This window comes from Sciurus vulgaris (assembly GCF_902686455.1).
Source record: "Sciurus vulgaris genome assembly, chromosome: 2".
Lineage (NCBI taxonomy): Eukaryota > Metazoa > Chordata > Mammalia > Rodentia > Sciuridae > Sciurus > Sciurus vulgaris.
Genome location: NC_136462.1, coordinates 28,952,025 through 28,970,839, shown reverse-complemented (window position 1 = coordinate 28,970,839; position 18,815 = coordinate 28,952,025). Strand labels below are relative to the sequence as shown.

The window sequence follows — 18,815 nt, the reverse complement described above, 5'->3', positions numbered from 1 at the left end:
TGATTGACTGGTACCAGGATTGAAGCCAGGGGTGCTTAGCCACACATCCCCAGCCCTTTTAAAAAATATTTTATTTAGAGATAGGGTCTCATGAAGTTGCTTAGGGTCTCTCTAAATTGCTGAGGCTCAGTGCCTTTGAGCTTGCAATCCTACTGCCTCAGCCTTCTAAGCCACTGGGATTTCAGGCATGCGCCACAATGCCTGGCTGAAGATGCTTGTTTGAATCAGTCAGTCTTCATAGCTATGCGTGCGTGACTGATGAGCCCATCCATCAGCCCTGTAGCTCTATTCACAAATGAAAGGGGAAGACTCTTTTTGCAGGATCTTTACCAGAAGCCTCTAAAAGCACCACTGTACAGTAACCCAGGGGTTTTCTGCTGTTGGGTTCTAAGGGCAAGCAAAGGTCATTTAAGTTGGGAACTAGGTTGCTGACTTAATTTTACTGAACAGCAATTGCCATTTATTATCACCATCATCTCATAAAGGAGAGGACATTTTAACCCTATAAAAGTGAAAAGGACATACCTAAGACTAGTGGACAGTCCTTTTAAATCAAACATATTAGCTTTACACACTAACGGTGTTGTCTTCATTTTTCCTGTTTTTGACAGTTCTATTTCTTCTTTGGTATCCATGGGATGGTGCAGTGGAGAAAAGCAGATAGAAATATTAGAGAGAGGTAAAATTTTAACTCAAGGATTTTTCCCTGGTCAACCTGACCACTTTCACACTAGGTGTCTTTGGATCACCAGGTTCTTTGTTAAAGGAGAGGAACATCCTCTCATGGGGATGGTTCCCCATAGCAGGAACATATGCAATTTGAATAATTCTCTTAGAATTCCTTCTACTCTGGGACAGATCAGTTTATTTTCATTTGGTCCAATCCTTGCTTGAACCATGTCCCACCCACCTGAACCCTTTGGGTTTTATCTGGGGAGGTGGGGTTATTGATTGTTTCATACCTAGTTTAACCAGATCCGATGGGACTGAATGGTAGAGGCTGGCATGGTTCCCAGAGAAAGGAACAGCCTGCCTTCCAACTAGCCTCTCAGGCAGGTGCCTAAGACACTGGCAGAGCCAGTGTAACCAGCACTTTGAGCAAGATTCGGCCAAGATTTTTTCCTTGCCTCTAGTTTCCTCTCAGAATGCAAGCATTTTGCGTGTTCTGTGGTTTCACATGAACCCAATGCAACCAGCATGATGTGCATACATCTTCAAAGCCTAAGGAGAGCTGAGGTTATAATTTAATTCCAAGCAACATAAATGTAATTAAGGCCCATGAGACTGAGATTCTCTCTTTATCAGTTACTCTGTGGTAGGCACCTAGGGAAATAAGTTTGCTTAGGCCACTAGAGCTCATCTACTATACTGGAGAAAGTAATAGCTCAATTATTCCACTGTGAATTTGAAAATTATAGGATTATTATTTTAAAAAATACTACAAGGGCTGGAGTTGTAGCTCAGTGGTAGAGAGCTTGCCTAGCATGTGTGAGGCACTGGATTTGATCCTCAGCACCACATAAAAATAAATAAAATAAAAGCATTGTGTCCATCTACAACTAAAAATATTTTTTAAAAAATTTTAAAAATTACCAAATCTGTTCAAACAAAATGGCATAATAATATATGTCATCATTGAAACATGGTGAATATTAAATCATACAATCTTTGTAAAGTACTTAGCAGAATTCCCAAGCAAGCATTCAATAAAATTAGCTATTATGATTTGCATTCATTCAAAAAGTATTTTTGAGCAGCTATTATGTGCCAGATACTGTGTTAGATCTAGAAAGCCAATGTAGTAAAGTAGGCAAACCATCTTCTTCCTGGAATGGGGTGGCAGACACTAAGTAAAATCATTCAATAATTATCAGCTATTAGGACCAGGCCTTCTTTGAGTGCCCTGGGGCTACATCAGTGAACAAAACAAAGACCCCTATCTTTTTATTTTTCTTCTGGTACTGAGAATTGAACCTAGAATTGCTCTCCCACTGAGCTACATCCTCGGCACTTCATATTTTAAATTTTGAGACAGGGTCTTGCTAAATTGTTCAGGCTGGCCTTGAACTTATGATCTTCCTGCTTTAGCCTCCCAAAGTGTGTGCCACTGTGCCAACAAAACAAGGATCCCTTTATTTGTGGAGCTTATCTTTTAGATATTAGCTCAACTGCTTTGTAAATAAATATATATTATTACACATGTTGATCAGTGCTCTAATGTGCTCTAATGAGAAACCTAAGGTGGTTCTAAGGAATGTTCCTAATTCTGCCTGGGTGTTTAGGAGTAGTCCATGAGGATGTGCCATTTGAGACCTCGACAAAGAGTAGGATATGTTAAGCAGAGTGGGAGGTGGGGCAGAGAACGCATGCGCACTACAACTCATTAATTCTGTGATCGTGTGCCTTTGAGGCCAGGACTGCCAAAGAACTGGAGATGATCCCTGCATCGGAGGTTTGCAATCAGATTGAATTTAGTCCTCAGCTGCCCATGGTTGTTCCCCTTCCTAAGAATCACTGACAGTTGATATTAGCTGCTTCCCCTGGTCTCCATTGCCTGGAACAATTAGTACCAACTACGACAGGAATAACCTCTCTGGGAACTGAGCGTGGCTTCTTGTCCTTGCTGTAATGAAAGTCACCCTAGTGCCCCCCAAGAATGTGTCAGCATACATTTGCTGCTGGATTTAAATAATCAAGCATGGGCCGAATAATTCCTCTCTGATGCTGGAGCTCCCCACTCTATCCCACCCACACATCAGCCCTTGAGCCCACTTTTCTTTTTGCTACTGATTTCCCCCCCTCTGGTTTCAGTTTTAATGCTCTCCTTATGTCATTCCCATTAGCATGTTTTCACAGCCTGGTTCATATTCCAGCTATGAAATAGTTCACATAGTTCGGAGCAGACATAATATTTACAGGAACTAAAGATGGGTGGATTCTGATAATGGCTAGTGGAATGGTCTCCAGTACGGTCAAAATAACAGAGAATTCATGGAACAAATGCTTTGAGTTTAGTTCCCCGTAAATCTTCCAAGTGTACTTGCTTGAACCCTGTGCAAAGATCAGCAGAATGCAGGGGAGGGATGTCCTGGGTGAGAAAGCTGGGTTTGTTCAGTGTTCTGCTTTTACGGCACAGATTCTAAGCTGAACTCTGTTTATTGTCAATTGCTCTCCAACAGAGGGCAAAATGGAATGCGCCTGTTTTCACATTCCTGTAAAAAGGGGCCCTGGAAGACCTCAAAGCCAAAGGGTGATTTATTTCACTGTTTTTCTCTGCTTTCATTTAAGACTCCAAGTTATGGAGAAGGATCTCACCAACCATGTATGGTTGCCATCTAGAAGAAGGATCCTCAAGGGTTGTGTTTGCGTGAGAATGAAATACAGTTGTCCTGTCTGAAGTGTAGGGACAGCTCAGGAGGAAACTGAGCTGGGAGGAGCAGGGAAACTTCCAAATTTAGTAGCACTGATCCAAAAGTTGGTATTCAAGGTCTAGGGGAGGGGGAATTGTCAGTAAGTCACACAGTAGGGTTGGAGGTGCCCCTTGAAAGGACAGGTGGCTGCAGAGGTGTGGGGATCAGAACTTAGGTTTCTAACACCTTAACCTTACATGGGGAAGCATTTCCTCTGCCCAGATGCTCTGCTACCTGTCCTTCAATGGCCAGTTCCTGCTTATCATTCATTTCTCATGGCAAATGTTCCTCCTGCAATCAAAATAGCAACACAGTTCCTACAACATACCCTCTCGTTTTGATAACCTGCCCAACATTTACTATTTTTTTTTAACTAGGGATTGAACCGGGGTACCACTAAGCTACATCCCCAGACCTTTTTATTTTGAGACAACATCTCTCAAAGTTGCTGAGGCTGGCCTTGAACTTTTGATCCTTCTGCCTTAGTCTCCCAAATTGCTGAGATTATAGGTATGCACCACTATGCACTATAGTATTTACTTTTATTTGATGTTTTTGTTTGTTTTCTCGTTTATTTTTACTAGACTGTAACCATCATGTTATAGGAAGCTTCTCTATTTCCTGTGCATTCCAGTGACTTGTACATAGTAGGTGCTCAATAAAGGTGTTGATGGAGGCATAAACAATAGGACACTTGACTCCGTACAATTTGAATTGAGGCAGAATTAACTTTGCAGAGGCCCTAACCCAGTACTTGTAGATAATTGTTTTTTCTGGCTCTTATACGAGGAAATAATATTTTGAGTCATGTGAAAGCTCTTTCTTCCCTGAAGGGAACTCTGAAACCAATGGAAAAATAGAAAGCAGGCTAGAAATATCAGATAAGAATACAACTAAATTAATCTCAAATGAGATATGAGATATAAACACCTCAGGCTTGCTCTTATCTGGACTTACAATCTAAAAACAACTACATGTGAAACTCTTTGGCTTTCTCCGTCATTATTCTCTGGTCGCTTTACCATGTGGGCTAGAAATGGGTTAGAAAGGTGGGGACTGTCCGCTGTGACCTGGAGCTGTCATGCAGCCAGCCTGTTTTGGTGTCCAAGGAGAAGTGTGTGTTGAAGAGCATCAGGATTTTTGTTGTTGCTGGATTTTGTTTGTGTTTTCATTTCCCCAGCCTATTTTACACCCCCTTACTCCTTGCTTTTCCAAGTTCTAAGCTCAGACAGACACCAGTTGGGTGAAGCCTCAAGTTCAAATGAACTTGACTTGGATGCTGAAGTGTGAATAGCAAATGAATTCCCAGGTCCTCACCCACTGTGAAGGTTTCCATTCACAGACAGCAGAGTCCAGGTGAAAACAGTCTTCACCCACAGACACCCTCTGGGCAGGTAACCCATGATTTATTCCAAGCCACCTGATGAATCTGGAGAAGGGAATAGAATGGCTTTGCCAAATGTGGGCCTATCACATTCCTTCCTGCTAACCAATCTGAAACAGGCAGGAGCACGTGGAGAGCTGTTTACAGCAGCAGAGACCAGCTCCGCCCAGATGGGGCTGACATAGGAGAGGTAGCCAGGCTCAGGTGATCCTCTGGTATGTGATACTCCAGTCCCTGTGTTCTGTGACGAATACTGACCTGGTCCCAGCCATGTGCTCAGTCTTGGCTGAATTGCTCAAGAAGCCAAGTTAGCACGTGCTGGGGCTGGGGTGGGGGTGCTCAAGAAAGAAACAGGAGAGCTGGATTCATTATTCCATTTATTGAGAGCTTTGTGTTATATAAGGCACTGTTCCTGGCACCTGGGAAATGGTGAGTCCCTCGGGATAGGGACTCTCACGTGATTTCAGAATATTTGTAATTTTTTTTAAATAAAAAATTTATTCTACAATTCAATATTATTTTTGTTTTGCATTACTGGAGGGTATATTCTAATCGGTTCAGTATTGGGGCCATGAAAGTTGTATTATACTTCCTTGGCCAGTGTTTTAAACTGAACACTCAGTTAGATTTTTACATTTATCCAATATTTTCTAAAATGTCACTTGTAAAATTAGGCTGAACTGGGGCTGGGATTGTGGCGCTTGCCTAGCATGTATAAGGTACTGGGTTTGATCCTCAGCACAACATAAAAAATAAACAAATAAAGATATTGTATCCATCTATAACTAAAAGAGAGAGAAAAAAACTTATTTAAAAAAATTAGGCTGAATTTTTGGAGAAACATATGGGATACAACCCACCCAGGAAATTTCTCTCTCTCTCTCTCTCTCTCCTATCTCTCTCTCTCTCTCTCTCTCTCTCCTATCTCTCTCTCTCTCTCTCTCTCTCTCCCTTTCTGTGCAGTCCTGGGGATCAAATCAAGTGCTTCATGCATGCTAGGTCTCATTGACATTATTTCTGTGAGGGGTGGCTGTAGATTCAAAATTAAAGCACCTCATACCCTCCGGTGTGGCAGGTACTGGAAACTTCTAGGCAGCAGGAGTGATATGGGTCTATGCAGTTCTAAGGATGTCTGTTCCCCTTGGGTTTATAAGCATTTATATTATTATATCTGATAACGAGAGTGCCAGCTAGAGTTTGGGTTCTCCTTACCTGAGGGGGACACAATTAAGAAGTCACTTACCCATCAAAGCCTTTTGTCCACAAAGGGGAATCCACGATGCCCTCTTAACCACAAGGACGATCATTGATGAGCCTTCTGTTTAACATTTATTCATGCCACAAACATTTACTCAGTGCCCACAAGTGTCAGGAAGCTAGACCCTGAGGATGGATACCTACTGAGTCAGATGAGGTACCTGCTCTGGAGAAGCTTATGGCTGAGAGGAGGAAGAGGGTGGACAAGTGCTTACCTGAATAGACAGGGTATCACAATGATAAAGAGCTCAAGGGGAAAGAAATCCAGGTAGTGTGACAGAAAGTGACTGACTGAGGAGTAAGGAAGAGCAGCGAGGCATTGTACAAGGGCGGGCGTGGACAGGCTTCCTGGAGAAAGGGGTATTTGAACAGATGTAGGTATGAGGAAGAGTCAGTGTGTCACAAACTGTGGGGAAGGGAGACAGTAGGCACATCAGACCCGGGCCAGTGGCAGAGCCAGCTTGGCAGATTTGAGGAAGAGAAAGAAGGTCAGTGTGGCTGAATGGAGTGAGAGACAGAAGTTCAAGAAGAGTTTGGAGAAAAAACAAAACAAAACAAAACAAAGAGGTTGGAAGGCTGGATCCCACAGACTAGAGACCCAGGGAGGGAGTCTAGATGCATTCCTGTGTGTCATTCCATAAACGGGACTCTAAACAGGTTGGGGGGACAAAGTTCTTTTCAGGTTTTTGATTTAATTCAGAGACCTCAGCCCCCCTGAGTAGATTCTGTCAGGGAATGATCTGTCCTTGTCTTAATTGATTACCTGATAATCCAGGGTGGGCCAGAGTCTGAAGGTGAAATTCTTAGCAGAGTTATTTTTTGGAACTTCACCAGTGATCCTTAACTTGGTAATCCTCCAGGTCAAACATCAGTGGAGAAATTCAGACCTCCCCTGGGAGTTGCAACTGGAAGCGTTTTTGTACTAAATTAAGATAAAAAGCCATCACAAGGACGAAGCTATGCGCTATGGATCAGGAACCTAACTCTGAATGCCCTGATACTTGTCATGATTTTCCTGGTTTAGGACAGAGGAATCTTTCTGGCATTACAGCGATCAATTGTAATAATCTCCTTAAAGTTGGTCTTGTTGTTGGGTGAGGTGGCACACGTCTGTAATCCCTGCAATTTGGGAGACTGAGGCAGGAGAATCTCAAGTTTGAGGCCAGCCTCAGCAATTTAGTGGGATCCTGTCTCAAAATAAAAAAATAGAGGGCTGGGGATGTAGCTCAGGTTGTAGAGTGGGGATGTAGCTCAGGTTGTAGAGTGGGGATGTAGCCCAGGTTGTAGAGTGCTTGCTTTGCAAGCACAAGACCCTGGGTTCAATACCTAGCACTGCCAAAAAAAAAAAAAAAAAAAAAAAAAAAAAAAGAAAGGGAGAAAGGGCTGGGGATGGGGATGTGGGGTAGTGGTAAGTGCCTTGGGTTCAATCCCTAATACCACAAAACAAAGCTAAACAAAACAAAACAAAACAAAACCTCTCTTGTTAAGGAAGATGGTGGATAAGATGTCTTGACACCCCAAGCACGTTTCCTGCCAGCCCTTTCAAGATTCCCACAGCCCTGCCCATGCCAACTGTGAGATCTTCTGATTGGATGGGAGCCCGGCAGTTGAGGTTTCTCTGTCAGGGTGTGTTGTTATCCTGTAGGTTTAGTGACGTAGGTGGGGTTCCTTTGCGATTCCAACAGTTAAGCCCAGCAGAGCCAGAGAAGGTCAGTTTGGGACATCTGAGGAGCTGATGCCTGGAGGAGACTCACTTGCCTGCCTATGGAGCCCTCTTGTTTCTGCAGCAGGGGTCACCGTGGCAGATAAACGAGTGTGCGACTGGGGCTGGTGAAAGATGCCGCAGGCTTGGGCTGCATTGCGTCAGTCTTTGCACGGTGGCTGGACCCCAGTTTCCTCAGCTCCAGATGGAGTGTATCCCAGGATCCACACAAAGCTTTGCTTAAATGCTCACATTAGCAGCAGGACGGGCATCCCATTGAATCATCATCTCCTGTCAAAAAGCCAAGAGTTGTTCAAAATGAAAACAGACTTTTTTCTCAAAGAAGCTAAATCTCTAGGACTAATTAGTCTGGGTGGTGGCATGTGTGTGGGGTGGTGGTGGTGGTGGTGGGTAACTCTGCCTCCGCTGTTCTAAATAGGGGCAATGTTTTTGTCCACGATCTGAAGCTTTGGGTGAGTAACCTTGACCTCTAAGACTCTGCACTGAGCTCACGTGTGTGTGAGTCCCACAGGAAGGAATTATGGAACGCTTCTCTCCCTTTTTGGGTCCAGACATTTAGAATGAATAAATTAAAGGGTGCTGCTGACACAGTCATTGTCACTGCAGACAATGTGGTATTTATATATGGGCACTGGCTATCTTTCTCATAGGGCTCGATAACAAGGGTGAGTTTGATCCTTCATCATGAGCCACTGGCATGTTACACATAGGCTTCATCAACTGAAAATAGCACAAGCATCTTGCTATTTTCTCTTTCCCAATTTTTGCCTATTCATACACAAGAATAAAAGACTCAGCCTATCAGTTTTTCCAGAGATTTAAAGAACACTGTCAATTTCCTTTCTAAGTACCCATCAAGAACAATCATCCATGTTCTCTGTGCCTGGATGAGGACATTCATTCATTTATTCAACAGATATTTACTGAAACCTACTATGTGTCAGGCACTGTCCTAGCTGCTAAATGAACACGAAAGAGACAAAGGCCAAAGGTTATCAAACAGGGGCTAGAGTTGTGGCTCAGTGGTAGAGCACTTGCCTAGCATGTGTGAGGCACTGGGTTCGATTCTCAGCACCACACATAAATAAATAAAATAAAGTCCATTGGCAACTAAAAAATATATTAAAAAAGTTATCAGACAAGTCTAAGAAATGACTTCCCCAAGTCCCTGGAGGAGTTGATTTTGGAGTACGCATCTTCCTGACTTCAGGTCCCATGCTCTGACCACAACTCTTTACCACTAGACCACACTTCCCCAAATAAATAGCTACTTCTGCATGCTGGGGACAGGCTGTGTGCGGCAGCATTTACGTAGGCGGCACAAGACAGCAGCCTTTCACTTAATGTTGCAATAATTGCAGGCTAAACAATACGTACCCAAATGCAAAAATTGTCCAACAGTTAGATGTGGGCCAGGTCTCTTTATTCAGCTGTCATAGGGAATGTGCAAAATAGGAAAAGTCCGTATGCGATAAGGAAAATCTGCTGAGGAACGAGGAGTTTGTTTTCTTTTGGGGTTAAAATCAGGTGTGAAATTCTATCCTCTTCACTTTTGGATCCCCAAATAGGAGGAACTCAGCACATAGATGATCACTTATATGTAGTTTCTGGTCATCTGCTCAGCCTGGTCCACAGCATGGAATCCCTATCCTGCTGAGAGCAGCTCCATGCTCACTGAGGCGCACGCTCCTGTCTCAAGTGGCAAAAATGATTTCACATATGGGGTCTGATTTGTCTTTTAAACTCTATTTTGTAAGCTCCACTTTTTTTTTTTTTTTTTAGCTTTAGTCTTTCTTTCTTTTGTTCTTTACTTATCCTGGGGATTGATCAGGGGTGATTAAACACTGAGCTACATCTCCAGCCCTTTTTATTTTTTATTTGGAGACAAGGTCTTGCTAAATTACTAAGGGCTTTGCTAAGTTGCTGCAGCTGGTCTCAAACTTGCAATTCTCCTGCCTCATCCTCTCAAGTAGCTGGGATTAAGAAGTATACCACCATGCCTGTCTGGTTTTATTTTATTTTTAATTGACATAATAATTATATATATTTGAGCTGGGGATGTGGCTTAGTGATAGAGCACTTGCCTAGCATATGCAAGGCCCCAGATTCAAGCCCCCATCCTGAAAAAAACATATGTATTTATGGGGTACAAAATGATATTTTGATACATCTATAGATCTTGGAATGACTGAATCAGAGTGATTAGTACTTCCATTACTTTTATCATTTCTTTGTGGTAAGAACAATTAAAATCATCTTTTAGCTATTTTGAAGAATACATTATTAATTATAGTCACCACGCTGTGCATTAGGACACCAAAATTTATTCTTCCCATCTAATTATAGGTTTGTACCTGCTGGCCAGCCTGTCGTCTTTCCCACCCACCCCTCCCCTCAGCATCTGTAACTACTTTTCTCTTCTCTACTTCTATGATTTTAAAAGCTTAGTTTCCACATCTGAGTGAGATACTATGGTATTTGCCTCTCTGTATCTAGCTTATTGCATTTAATGTTCTCTAGGTTAATTCATTTTGTTACAAAAGATAGAATTTTATTTTTTTTTAGGCTGAATAGCATTTCATTGTGTTTGTACAGCTCATTTAAAAAAATCCATTTGTATATCAATGGCACTTAGGTTGTTTCCACATCTTGGCTGTTGTGAATAATGCCGCTGTGAATACAGGTCTACAGACATTTCCTTAAGCACACCAATTTTTTCCTTGTAGGTTCATATCCAATAGTGAGGTTGCTGGAACGACTCCACGTTTTATTCTTTATTTAAAAATTTTACTATTGCATATATATTTTTTCCTGTGCTGGGGATTGAACACAGAACCCTGAGCATAGTAGGCAGGTGATCTACCACTAAACTACATCCCCAACCAATTCCACTTATTAATTTTTGTGCGTGTGTGTGGTGCTGGGGATTGAACCCAGGGCCTCGTGCTTTACAGGCAAGCACTCTACCAACTGAGCTGTTTCCCCAGCCCTCTGATCCCAGTTTTTAAAATATGATTTTGCAGTCCTTAAATGGATACCATGAATAGACTGAGATGGGAGTGGATCTTAGAATGATCACAGATGTGAATGTTAATGGGGCAGGAAAGGGTGTCTGAGGTTGTACCATCTTATTCCATTGCCCTGGTTCCCTGGATGTCACTCTCAGCCCTTTTCAATCCGGATCATTTCATTAGCCAGAGGACAGAGGATCTAGGTCCCACCTCTGTGTTGCAGTCACTTCCTTGGGACCTGTCTCCAAACCCTCTTAGTGTTCCATAGCACCTTCTTTTTCCTTTCTCCTTCCTCCTCCTCCTCTTCCTCCTTTTTCTTTCTTTTCTTTTCTTTTCTTTTTTTTTTTTTTTTGGTACCACGATTTCACTCAAGGGCACTTGATCACTGAACCACATCCCCAGCCCTATTTTATTTAGAGACAGGGTCTCACTGAGTTGCTTAGCCTTGCTTTTGCTGAGGCTGGCTTTGAACTCTCGATCCTCTGATCCTCCATCTCAGCCTCCTGAGCCCCTGGATTATAGTCATGTGCCACTGCTCACGGTTACAGCACCTTCTTCTTACCTCGGTCAAATCACTTGCTGCTGCCAGCAATGCCCTATTGACTTGTCTGTGTTCTTCATGAGGCTGAACTCTTTCTGAGGGTAGGAACAGGACCACCATATTCATTACAGTAGACACCAGTCCCCAAGCCCAAAGTCAGGCCATGTAAGGTTCTTTCTTTCTTTTTTCTTTCTTTCTTCTTTCCTTTTCTTTCTTTCCCAACCCTATATATCTTTTTATGTGACGCTGGAGATCGATGTGATTTTATGTGATGCCAGGGTCTCACATGTGCTACAAGTGCTCTACCACTGAGCCACCCAGTTCCCATGTGAGGTTCTTGATAGTTCTTCGTTAAATAAATAAAAGAAAAAATGAATGTGTGGTCTATACTTTCAGAGGATAAATGTATTAAGTCTTCAACTCTCTGGTCATAGTGGTGCCAGAAAGGAAAGAGTTAAGCTTTCTGGAGTAGACAGCCCACCACAAGACCCCCATTCCTTTTTTTTTTTTTTTTTTTTTTTATTGGCAAAGGCTGGATAAGTGATACATGAGATAAATCCTGGCTATAAAATCTTGACACATCTTTTCGGTGTTGACCTGAGCTGTTTCAGTCCTGAAGAGGAAGTAAATCAAATCATTCTAGGTTTTTCTCTTAAGTGGCTCTGAGATCCATTTGTGTGAATAGAAGGCAAGGCCAGACCCAGGAATTCAAGGCTTGACCTACTTTGTCGAAGCGAATAATAAGAGGAGAAATAGATTTGCCTTCATAAACTCTCTCTCTCTCTCTCTCTCTCTCTCTCTCTCTCTCTCTCTCTCTCTCTCGCTCTCGTTCTCGCTCTCTGTAATAATCAAGGGCAGTGGGATAGACTGACAGGTGATAGAATTAGCAGAACAGAAGACCGCAGAATTGCTTTAGGATACAGGGGACTTCCACAAAGTCTGTTTATATTATGTGCACCTCCCGCCGCGCGCCTTTTGGGTGAGGAGGGAAAAGCGTCTAGATTCCCACAAACATAAACCAGTGACATACAGTGATGAAATTCTGTTTTCACCTCTGCCTGTGACAGGGAATGCAAAAATAGCAAGTGGCCCAGTTCCACGAATCCCCGCCTCCCTGCCCTCGCCGCTCCCGCCGGGTTCGGATCTCTAAGAATGGAGGTTAGCGCATAAGCCCGCGCTAGAGGCGCTCAGCCCCGGGACCCGCCGGGTGATGTCAAGCGGCGGGAGCGGCCGCAGCAAGGACCGGGAGGCCGCGTCCCCTGGGGAGCGGGGAGGGCGGGTGGCCGCGCTGGGCCGACGGGCGCACCCGGCCGCGCGGCGTCGCCTGGCGACGGCCCTGGCGGCGCTGTGTTGCTGTAAACAGCAGCTTCCCTGTTACTATCTATAGCAGGATCGCCTGGCTCCCGGGTGCGGCGGCTGGAGGCAGGTTCGCGGTTCCGCTCCCCGAGCACCAGGAATGATCTGCCCTAATCGTGCCTCGCCCCCTCTGGGTGCCCACCGTAGGCCCAGTCTCCGGGTCCAAAGTGTGGAAGGCGAGACACAGGGGATCTGCAAGGGACCTGCGGCTTATTGCCCCGGAGGTAGCCAACATGCTGGGGCTGATCCGGGGCAGTGTGACCCCGGTTGTCCTTTGCAGCGGGACAGGAGACTGGGGGCATCTGGGGGTGTGGTACACTCTGGGACATTTTTTTCTTCCCCCAACCTCATTTTTCAGGACGCAGAGCCGCGCCTGGGGCAGCGGCTAAGGTCTTCTGCCTGGGCACTGCTGGGCACTGTCCTTTCAGTCCCCCCGGTCCTCCCCCCTCCAAGTCCGAGCTGGAAAATCACCCGCTGCTGCCTCCCGGTAAGCGCAGCTTCCTGGCGGGACTGAACCAGCCCCCATCTCCCCAGCGCGGACTCTAGTTCTCCCTAGAAGATCACCCCACCTTGTAACCCCCAATGGGACACTTACCTACATAACGCAACCGCGGTCCCACCCCAAGGTCCCACTTCCCCGCCCCAGCCCAGAGTAAGGCAAACGACCCGTTCAGACATCTTGCATCGAGGTTTTGCACAATGTTTGTCGGATAGTGTCTCAGATTTGACAATAACACTAATACCCCACATATGGCTAAGAAAAATCTGCGCTGTCTTCCTTGAAAACGAATGAATGAACGAATGAATGAATGAATGAACCCACATCATAGATAAAGTAGGTTATCGTATTCTTTGGATCCTCCACTTTCTGCTTCAAAACGCAGTTCTAGTGTTGCTTGAGCCTGGGGGCTCAAGGAGAGGGCTGAGGGTCTGATCCCACATTTTGCACTGAATTAGGACTAAGGGAATGGGGGTAGGGACGCATTCGTCCAAGAGCAGAGGCTTCAAGCCCTCAGCGCCCTGTACCTGTTTCTCCTATACCTGTACCCAGTTTCTGGACAATGCTAAGGAGGCGGCCGTCATCCCATGTCTTCCGACCGGGGGAGCAAGGGTCCGCATTGAATCAGGTGCGAATGTTCGCTAGCGTTCTCTGCCTTTCCCGCCTCCCCTCCCCCGGCCGCGGGCCCCCGCCTCCCCCCGCGCTGCACCCTTGGTGTTGGCTGCAGCCCGCGAGCAGTTCCCGTCAATCCCTCCCCCCTTTACACAGGATGTCCATATTAGGACATCTGCGTCAGCAGGTTTCCACGGCCGTTCCCTGTAATCGTGGGGGGAGTTATCCCCGAAATCCCACATGTGGACGGATCCGAGAGACCCCTAAGATCTGGACCGCAAGACGTTCATAGGATAAGGACACCAGCAATACGGGAACAAGGGGCTGCCAACGCGGCGGAGGTGACAAGGCGGCCACAGAGGCACCCGGGAGCGCACGCCTCCCCCCGAGTGCCCCAGTGGTTACGCCCAGTGACGTGTTGGCTCATTCATAAAATGCTGTTATAAAAGCGGTGGCTGCGGCGCCTAGTACTCCAACCGCATCAGCAGCGAGCAGCCGAGAAGCCGAGACTGAGCCGGCGGCGGCGCAGCGAGCGAGCAGTGACCGCGCTCCTACTCAGCTCTGCTTCACAGCTCCCACCCGTCTCCGTCCCTTGGTCCCTCTCCCGGCTTTCACAAACCGTGACAATGATGTTCTCGGGCTTCAACGCCGACTACGAGGCGTCATCCTCCCGCTGCAGCAGCGCCTCCCCGGCCGGGGACAGTCTCTCCTACTACCATTCCCCGGCCGAGTCCTTCTCCAGCATGGGCTCTCCTGTCAATGCACAGGTAAGTTGGCTTCGTGCCGCCGTGGGACCTGGGACTCTGGGTCTCCGGGAGGAAAAAGCGGGGCGGAACGCTCAGGGACACCAGTCGGGGTCTCCCTTTAGCTCGGGAGGGAGGCTGCCGCGACTGGAGCAACCCTAACTTGGCAGCTCGGGACTTGTTCTCAGCACACGCTCGCTTGTCATAGTAAGCCTTGGATCCCCTTTCCCGCTGCAGGTTCATCCTGAGCAGCCTCTGGTTCGCACTCCATGGCTTATCCCTGACATTAGCTGGAGCAAACATGTCCCAAGCAAAGACTCGCTAACTAGAGTCTGGCTTCTCCCGGGAGGCGGCAAAAAGTGGCAATCCCCCCCTTCCCGTGGCAGCCTGGAGCAGGAAGGAGGGCTCAGGGAGGAGGGTGCAGCGGGCGGGTGTGTAAGGTAGTTTCATTGATAAAAAGCGAGTTCATTCTGGAGACTCCGGAGCGGCGCCTGCGTCAGCGCAGACGTCAGGGATATTTATAACAAACCCCCTTTCAAGCGAGTGATGCTGGAGGGATAACGGGAACGCAGCAGCAGGATGGAGGAGAAAGGCACTGCTCTGAGGACTTCTGGGGAGAAAAGGGAGAGAGTTTTCATCCAAGATGAGAGGCATTTAAGCTGGGCAATTCATAACAGGACGGTTTCTCTCCCTCTCCCTGCTGCATGCCGCACAAACTCTGTTCTCCCCACCTGTGTCTGGAACGCGCTCGCTCACGTCAGCTTTCCCCTTCTGTTTTGTTTTAGGACTTCTGCACGGATATGGCTGTCTCCAGTGCCAACTTCATCCCCACGGTGACTGCTATCTCGACCAGCCCGGACCTGCAATGGCTGGTGCAACCCACCTTGGTCTCCTCTGTGGCTCCATCGCAGACCAGAGCTCCCCACCCCTACGGAGTCCCCACTCCCTCGACTGGAGCTTACTCCAGGGCTGGAGTGGCAAAGACCATGACAGGGGGCAGAGCACAGAGCATCGGCAGGAGGGGCAAGGTAGAACAGGTGAGGAGTTCTTCGGTACCTGGGGACAGAGGAGGGGCAGTGGAGATACAGAGCATAGTAGAGAGGGGGCAGCCCTGATGGAATTGCCAGCACTTCTTGACCCTGGTTCCAAGCCCTTTCCCTTCAAGTCACACTTAGTCCTTCTCCAAGAAGTACCCTTCTAGTTTCTTCCCTGAGTTTTCTACCTCGTGCTTTAGCTTGGGCTCTTCTTTGTTCACTTGCTGAGAATCTTACTTTAAACGCAAGTCACGCCCAGTTCGCAACTGCAGGTTAGAAATGGCTTCACAGAGAGGTATCAGGAAGCTGCCAGAGCCAGTTTTATTGGGGCTGGGGAATGCAGGTGATGGTAGACACTGTTACTGAATGTTATTCTTTTTTTCTTTTTTAAACTTTAGTTGTCTCCTGAAGAAGAAGAGAAAAGGAGAATTCGAAGGGAAAGGAATAAGATGGCTGCAGCCAAGTGCCGAAACCGGAGGAGGGAGCTGACTGATACACTCCAGGCGGTAGGTAGAGCCTCTGGGTCACTCCTTTGAAGAAGTTGGGGAGAAAGTTGGAGATTGGGCATAGGGAGGAAGGTCCTTGAGAAAGACCGTGACTTACACTTTCCTTCACCCCACTGTGTACAGGAGACAGACCAACTTGAAGATGAGAAGTCTGCTTTGCAGACTGAGATTGCCAACCTGCTGAAGGAGAAGGAAAAACTAGAGTTCATCCTGGCTGCTCATCGACCTGCCTGCAAGATCCCCGATGACCTGGGCTTCCCAGAAGAAATGTCTGTGGCATCCCTGGATTTGAGTGGGGGCCTAACAGAGGCTGCCACCCCAGAATCTGAGGAGGCCTTCGCCCTGCCCCTCCTCAATGACCCTGAACCCAAGCCATCGGTGGAGCCAGTCAAGAGCATCAACAGCATGGAGCTGAAGGCTGAGCCCTTTGATGACTTCCTGTTCCCAGCATCATCCAGGCCCAGCGGCTCTGAGACCGCCCGCTCCGTGCCAGACATGGACCTGTCTGGTTCCTTCTATGCAGCAGACTGGGAGCCCCTGCACAGCAGCTCCCTGGGGATGGGGCCCATGGCCACAGAGCTGGAGCCCCTGTGCACCCCCGTGGTCACCTGTACTCCCAGCTGCACTACTTACACGTCTTCCTTCGTCTTCACCTACCCCGAGGCTGACTCCTTCCCCAGCTGCGCGGCTGCCCACCGCAAGGGCAGCAGCAGCAACGAGCCCTCCTCTGACTCACTCAGCTCACCCACACTGCTGGCCCTGTGAGTGGGCAGGGAAGGGGAGGCAGCAGGCACTCACAAGTGCCACTGCCCCAGTTGGTGCATTACAGAGAGGAGAAACACGTCTTCCCTCGAGGGTTCCCGTAGACCTAGGGAGGACCTTGTCTGTGCGTGAAACACACCAGGCTGTGGGCCTCAAGGACTTGAAAGCATCCACGTGTGGACTCAAGTCCCTAACCTCTTCTGGAGATGTAGCAAAACGCATGGAGTGTGTATTGTTCCCAGTGACACATCTGAGAGCTGGTAGTTAGTAGCATGTTGAGCCAGGCCTGGGTCTGTGTCTCTTTTCTCTTTCTCCTTAGTCTTCTCATAGCATTAACTAATCTATTGGGTTCATTATTGGAATTAACCTGGTGCTGGATATTTTCAAATTGTATCTAGTGCAGCTGATTTTAACAATAACTACTGTGTTCCTGGCAATAGTGTGTTCTGATTAGAAATGACCAATATTAAACTAAGAAAAGATACGACTTTATTTTCTAGTAGATAGAAATAAGTAGCTATATCCATGTACTGTAGTTTTTCTTCAACATCAATGTTCATTGTAATGTTACTGATCATGCATTGTTGAGGTGGTCTGAATGTTCTGACATTAACAGTTTTCCATGAAAACGTTTTATTGTGTTTTTAATTTATTTATTAAGATGGATTCTCAGATATTTATATTTTTATTTTATTTTTTTCTACCTTGAGGTCTTTCAACATGTGGAAAGTGAATTTGAATGAAAAATTTAAGCATTGTTTGCTTATTGTTCCAAGACATTGTCAATAAAAGCATTTAAGTTGAATGCAACCAAAGTCTTGTGCTCTCTTCATTCTGGGAGTTTTGTAAGATTCTGAAAGGTATTATTGGAGACCAGTTTGTCAGGAAGGGTAGCTCCTGGAGGGGGACACACCCCTTGTCTGATCCCTTACCAAAGAGGAGAAGGAAACTGGAGAGGCGATTTTAAAAATATGTGTCTTCACATTGCATTGCTGAAATTCTCTACTTTCTAGCTCTGGGGGCAGAAATCTATCCAGTGGGTTCTGTGTCTTCCTGCTTCTTTTTCTGTTTTGGTAGCCATAGGGGTAAACGTTTGAATTGAAGTTGTGCTGACCTTAAATTCGGATGTTTTAATCTTAAAGGGCTCCTTTGAGCAAACAGAGCTAAGCTTTGCACAAATTAGTTCAACTTTTTAAATAATGCGGTGCTGTGGATTGAGCTCAGGTACTCACACGATGCTAAGCAAGTGGTCTACATGGACCTATTTTAAGTTTTATATTCCTAAAAAGTCATGTGAAGGGTTGCTGCTACATGAAAAGAGAACAAATTGAAGACTAGTTGGAATGGAATGATTTTTTTTTTCAACATTGTACTGTGGTGGTTAGAATCTTTACTTCCCACTCTTTGTCCAAAACATCAGGGCGAATTGCCTCTTAAAACTGGTTCTAACTGGGCATGGCAGTGCATGCCTGTGATCCCAGCAGCTTGGGAGGCTGAGGCAGGAAGATTGCAAATTCAAAGCCAGCCTCAGCAACTCAATGAGGCCCTGAGTAACTTAGCAAGACCCTGTCTCTAGATAAAATATAAAAAGGACTGGGGATGTGGCTCAGAGGTTAAGGGCCCCTGGGTTCAATCCCTGATACCAAAAACAAAACTAGGTTTAAGGGCTAGGGATATGGCTCAGTGGTAGAGTGCTTGCCTAACGTGCACGGGCCTGGGGTTCAATTCAGCACCACCAAATAAATCAACAAAAGTTCTGATAACTAAAAACAAATGAAAACAAACAAAAAACTAGATTTAAAAAGGTTTTCACTTGGTTAAAAAAAACTTTTCAGTCTTTAACATACTTAGTTGGCATATTTTGTTCTCAAAAGGAAAAGAGGACTATTGTCCTATCCCTTGGTAAAAAGTGCATTGTGATTTCTGAAGTTGCTCTAACATCAGGAACAAGCTGGCTCTGACAATTGAAAAGAGATC

General features: G+C 46.1%; 1 protein-coding gene across 1 annotated transcript; it reads left to right on the top strand.

Moving 5' to 3' along the window:
• The first annotated feature begins 14,252 nt into the window (after window positions 1-14,252).
• Window positions 14,253-17,653, top strand: FOS (Fos proto-oncogene, AP-1 transcription factor subunit). The gene is made up of 4 exons (XM_079124783.1): window positions 14,253-14,560; window positions 15,322-15,573; window positions 15,969-16,076; window positions 16,200-17,653. Exons 1-4 carry the CDS (start codon window positions 14,420-14,422, stop codon window positions 16,839-16,841), a joined length of 1,143 nt encoding a protein of 380 aa, XP_078980909.1. The 5' UTR covers window positions 14,253-14,419; the 3' UTR covers window positions 16,842-17,653.
• Window positions 17,654-18,815: the final 1,162 nt, after the last annotated feature.

What these genes read in the sequence shown, in the direction of transcription:
- FOS (XM_079124783.1), top strand. Translation starts at nt 14,420, where the DNA reads ATGATGTTCTCGGGCTTCAACGCCGACTACGAGGCGTCATCCTCCCGC. An exon ending in GCTCTCCTGTCAATGCACAG is followed by an intron (nt 14,561 to 15,321) that starts GTAAGTTGGCTT and finishes GTTTTGTTTTAG; the next exon opens with GACTTCTGCACGGATATGGC. An exon ending in TGACTGATACACTCCAGGCG is followed by an intron (nt 16,077 to 16,199) that starts GTAGGTAGAGCC and finishes CACTGTGTACAG; the next exon opens with GAGACAGACCAACTTGAAGA.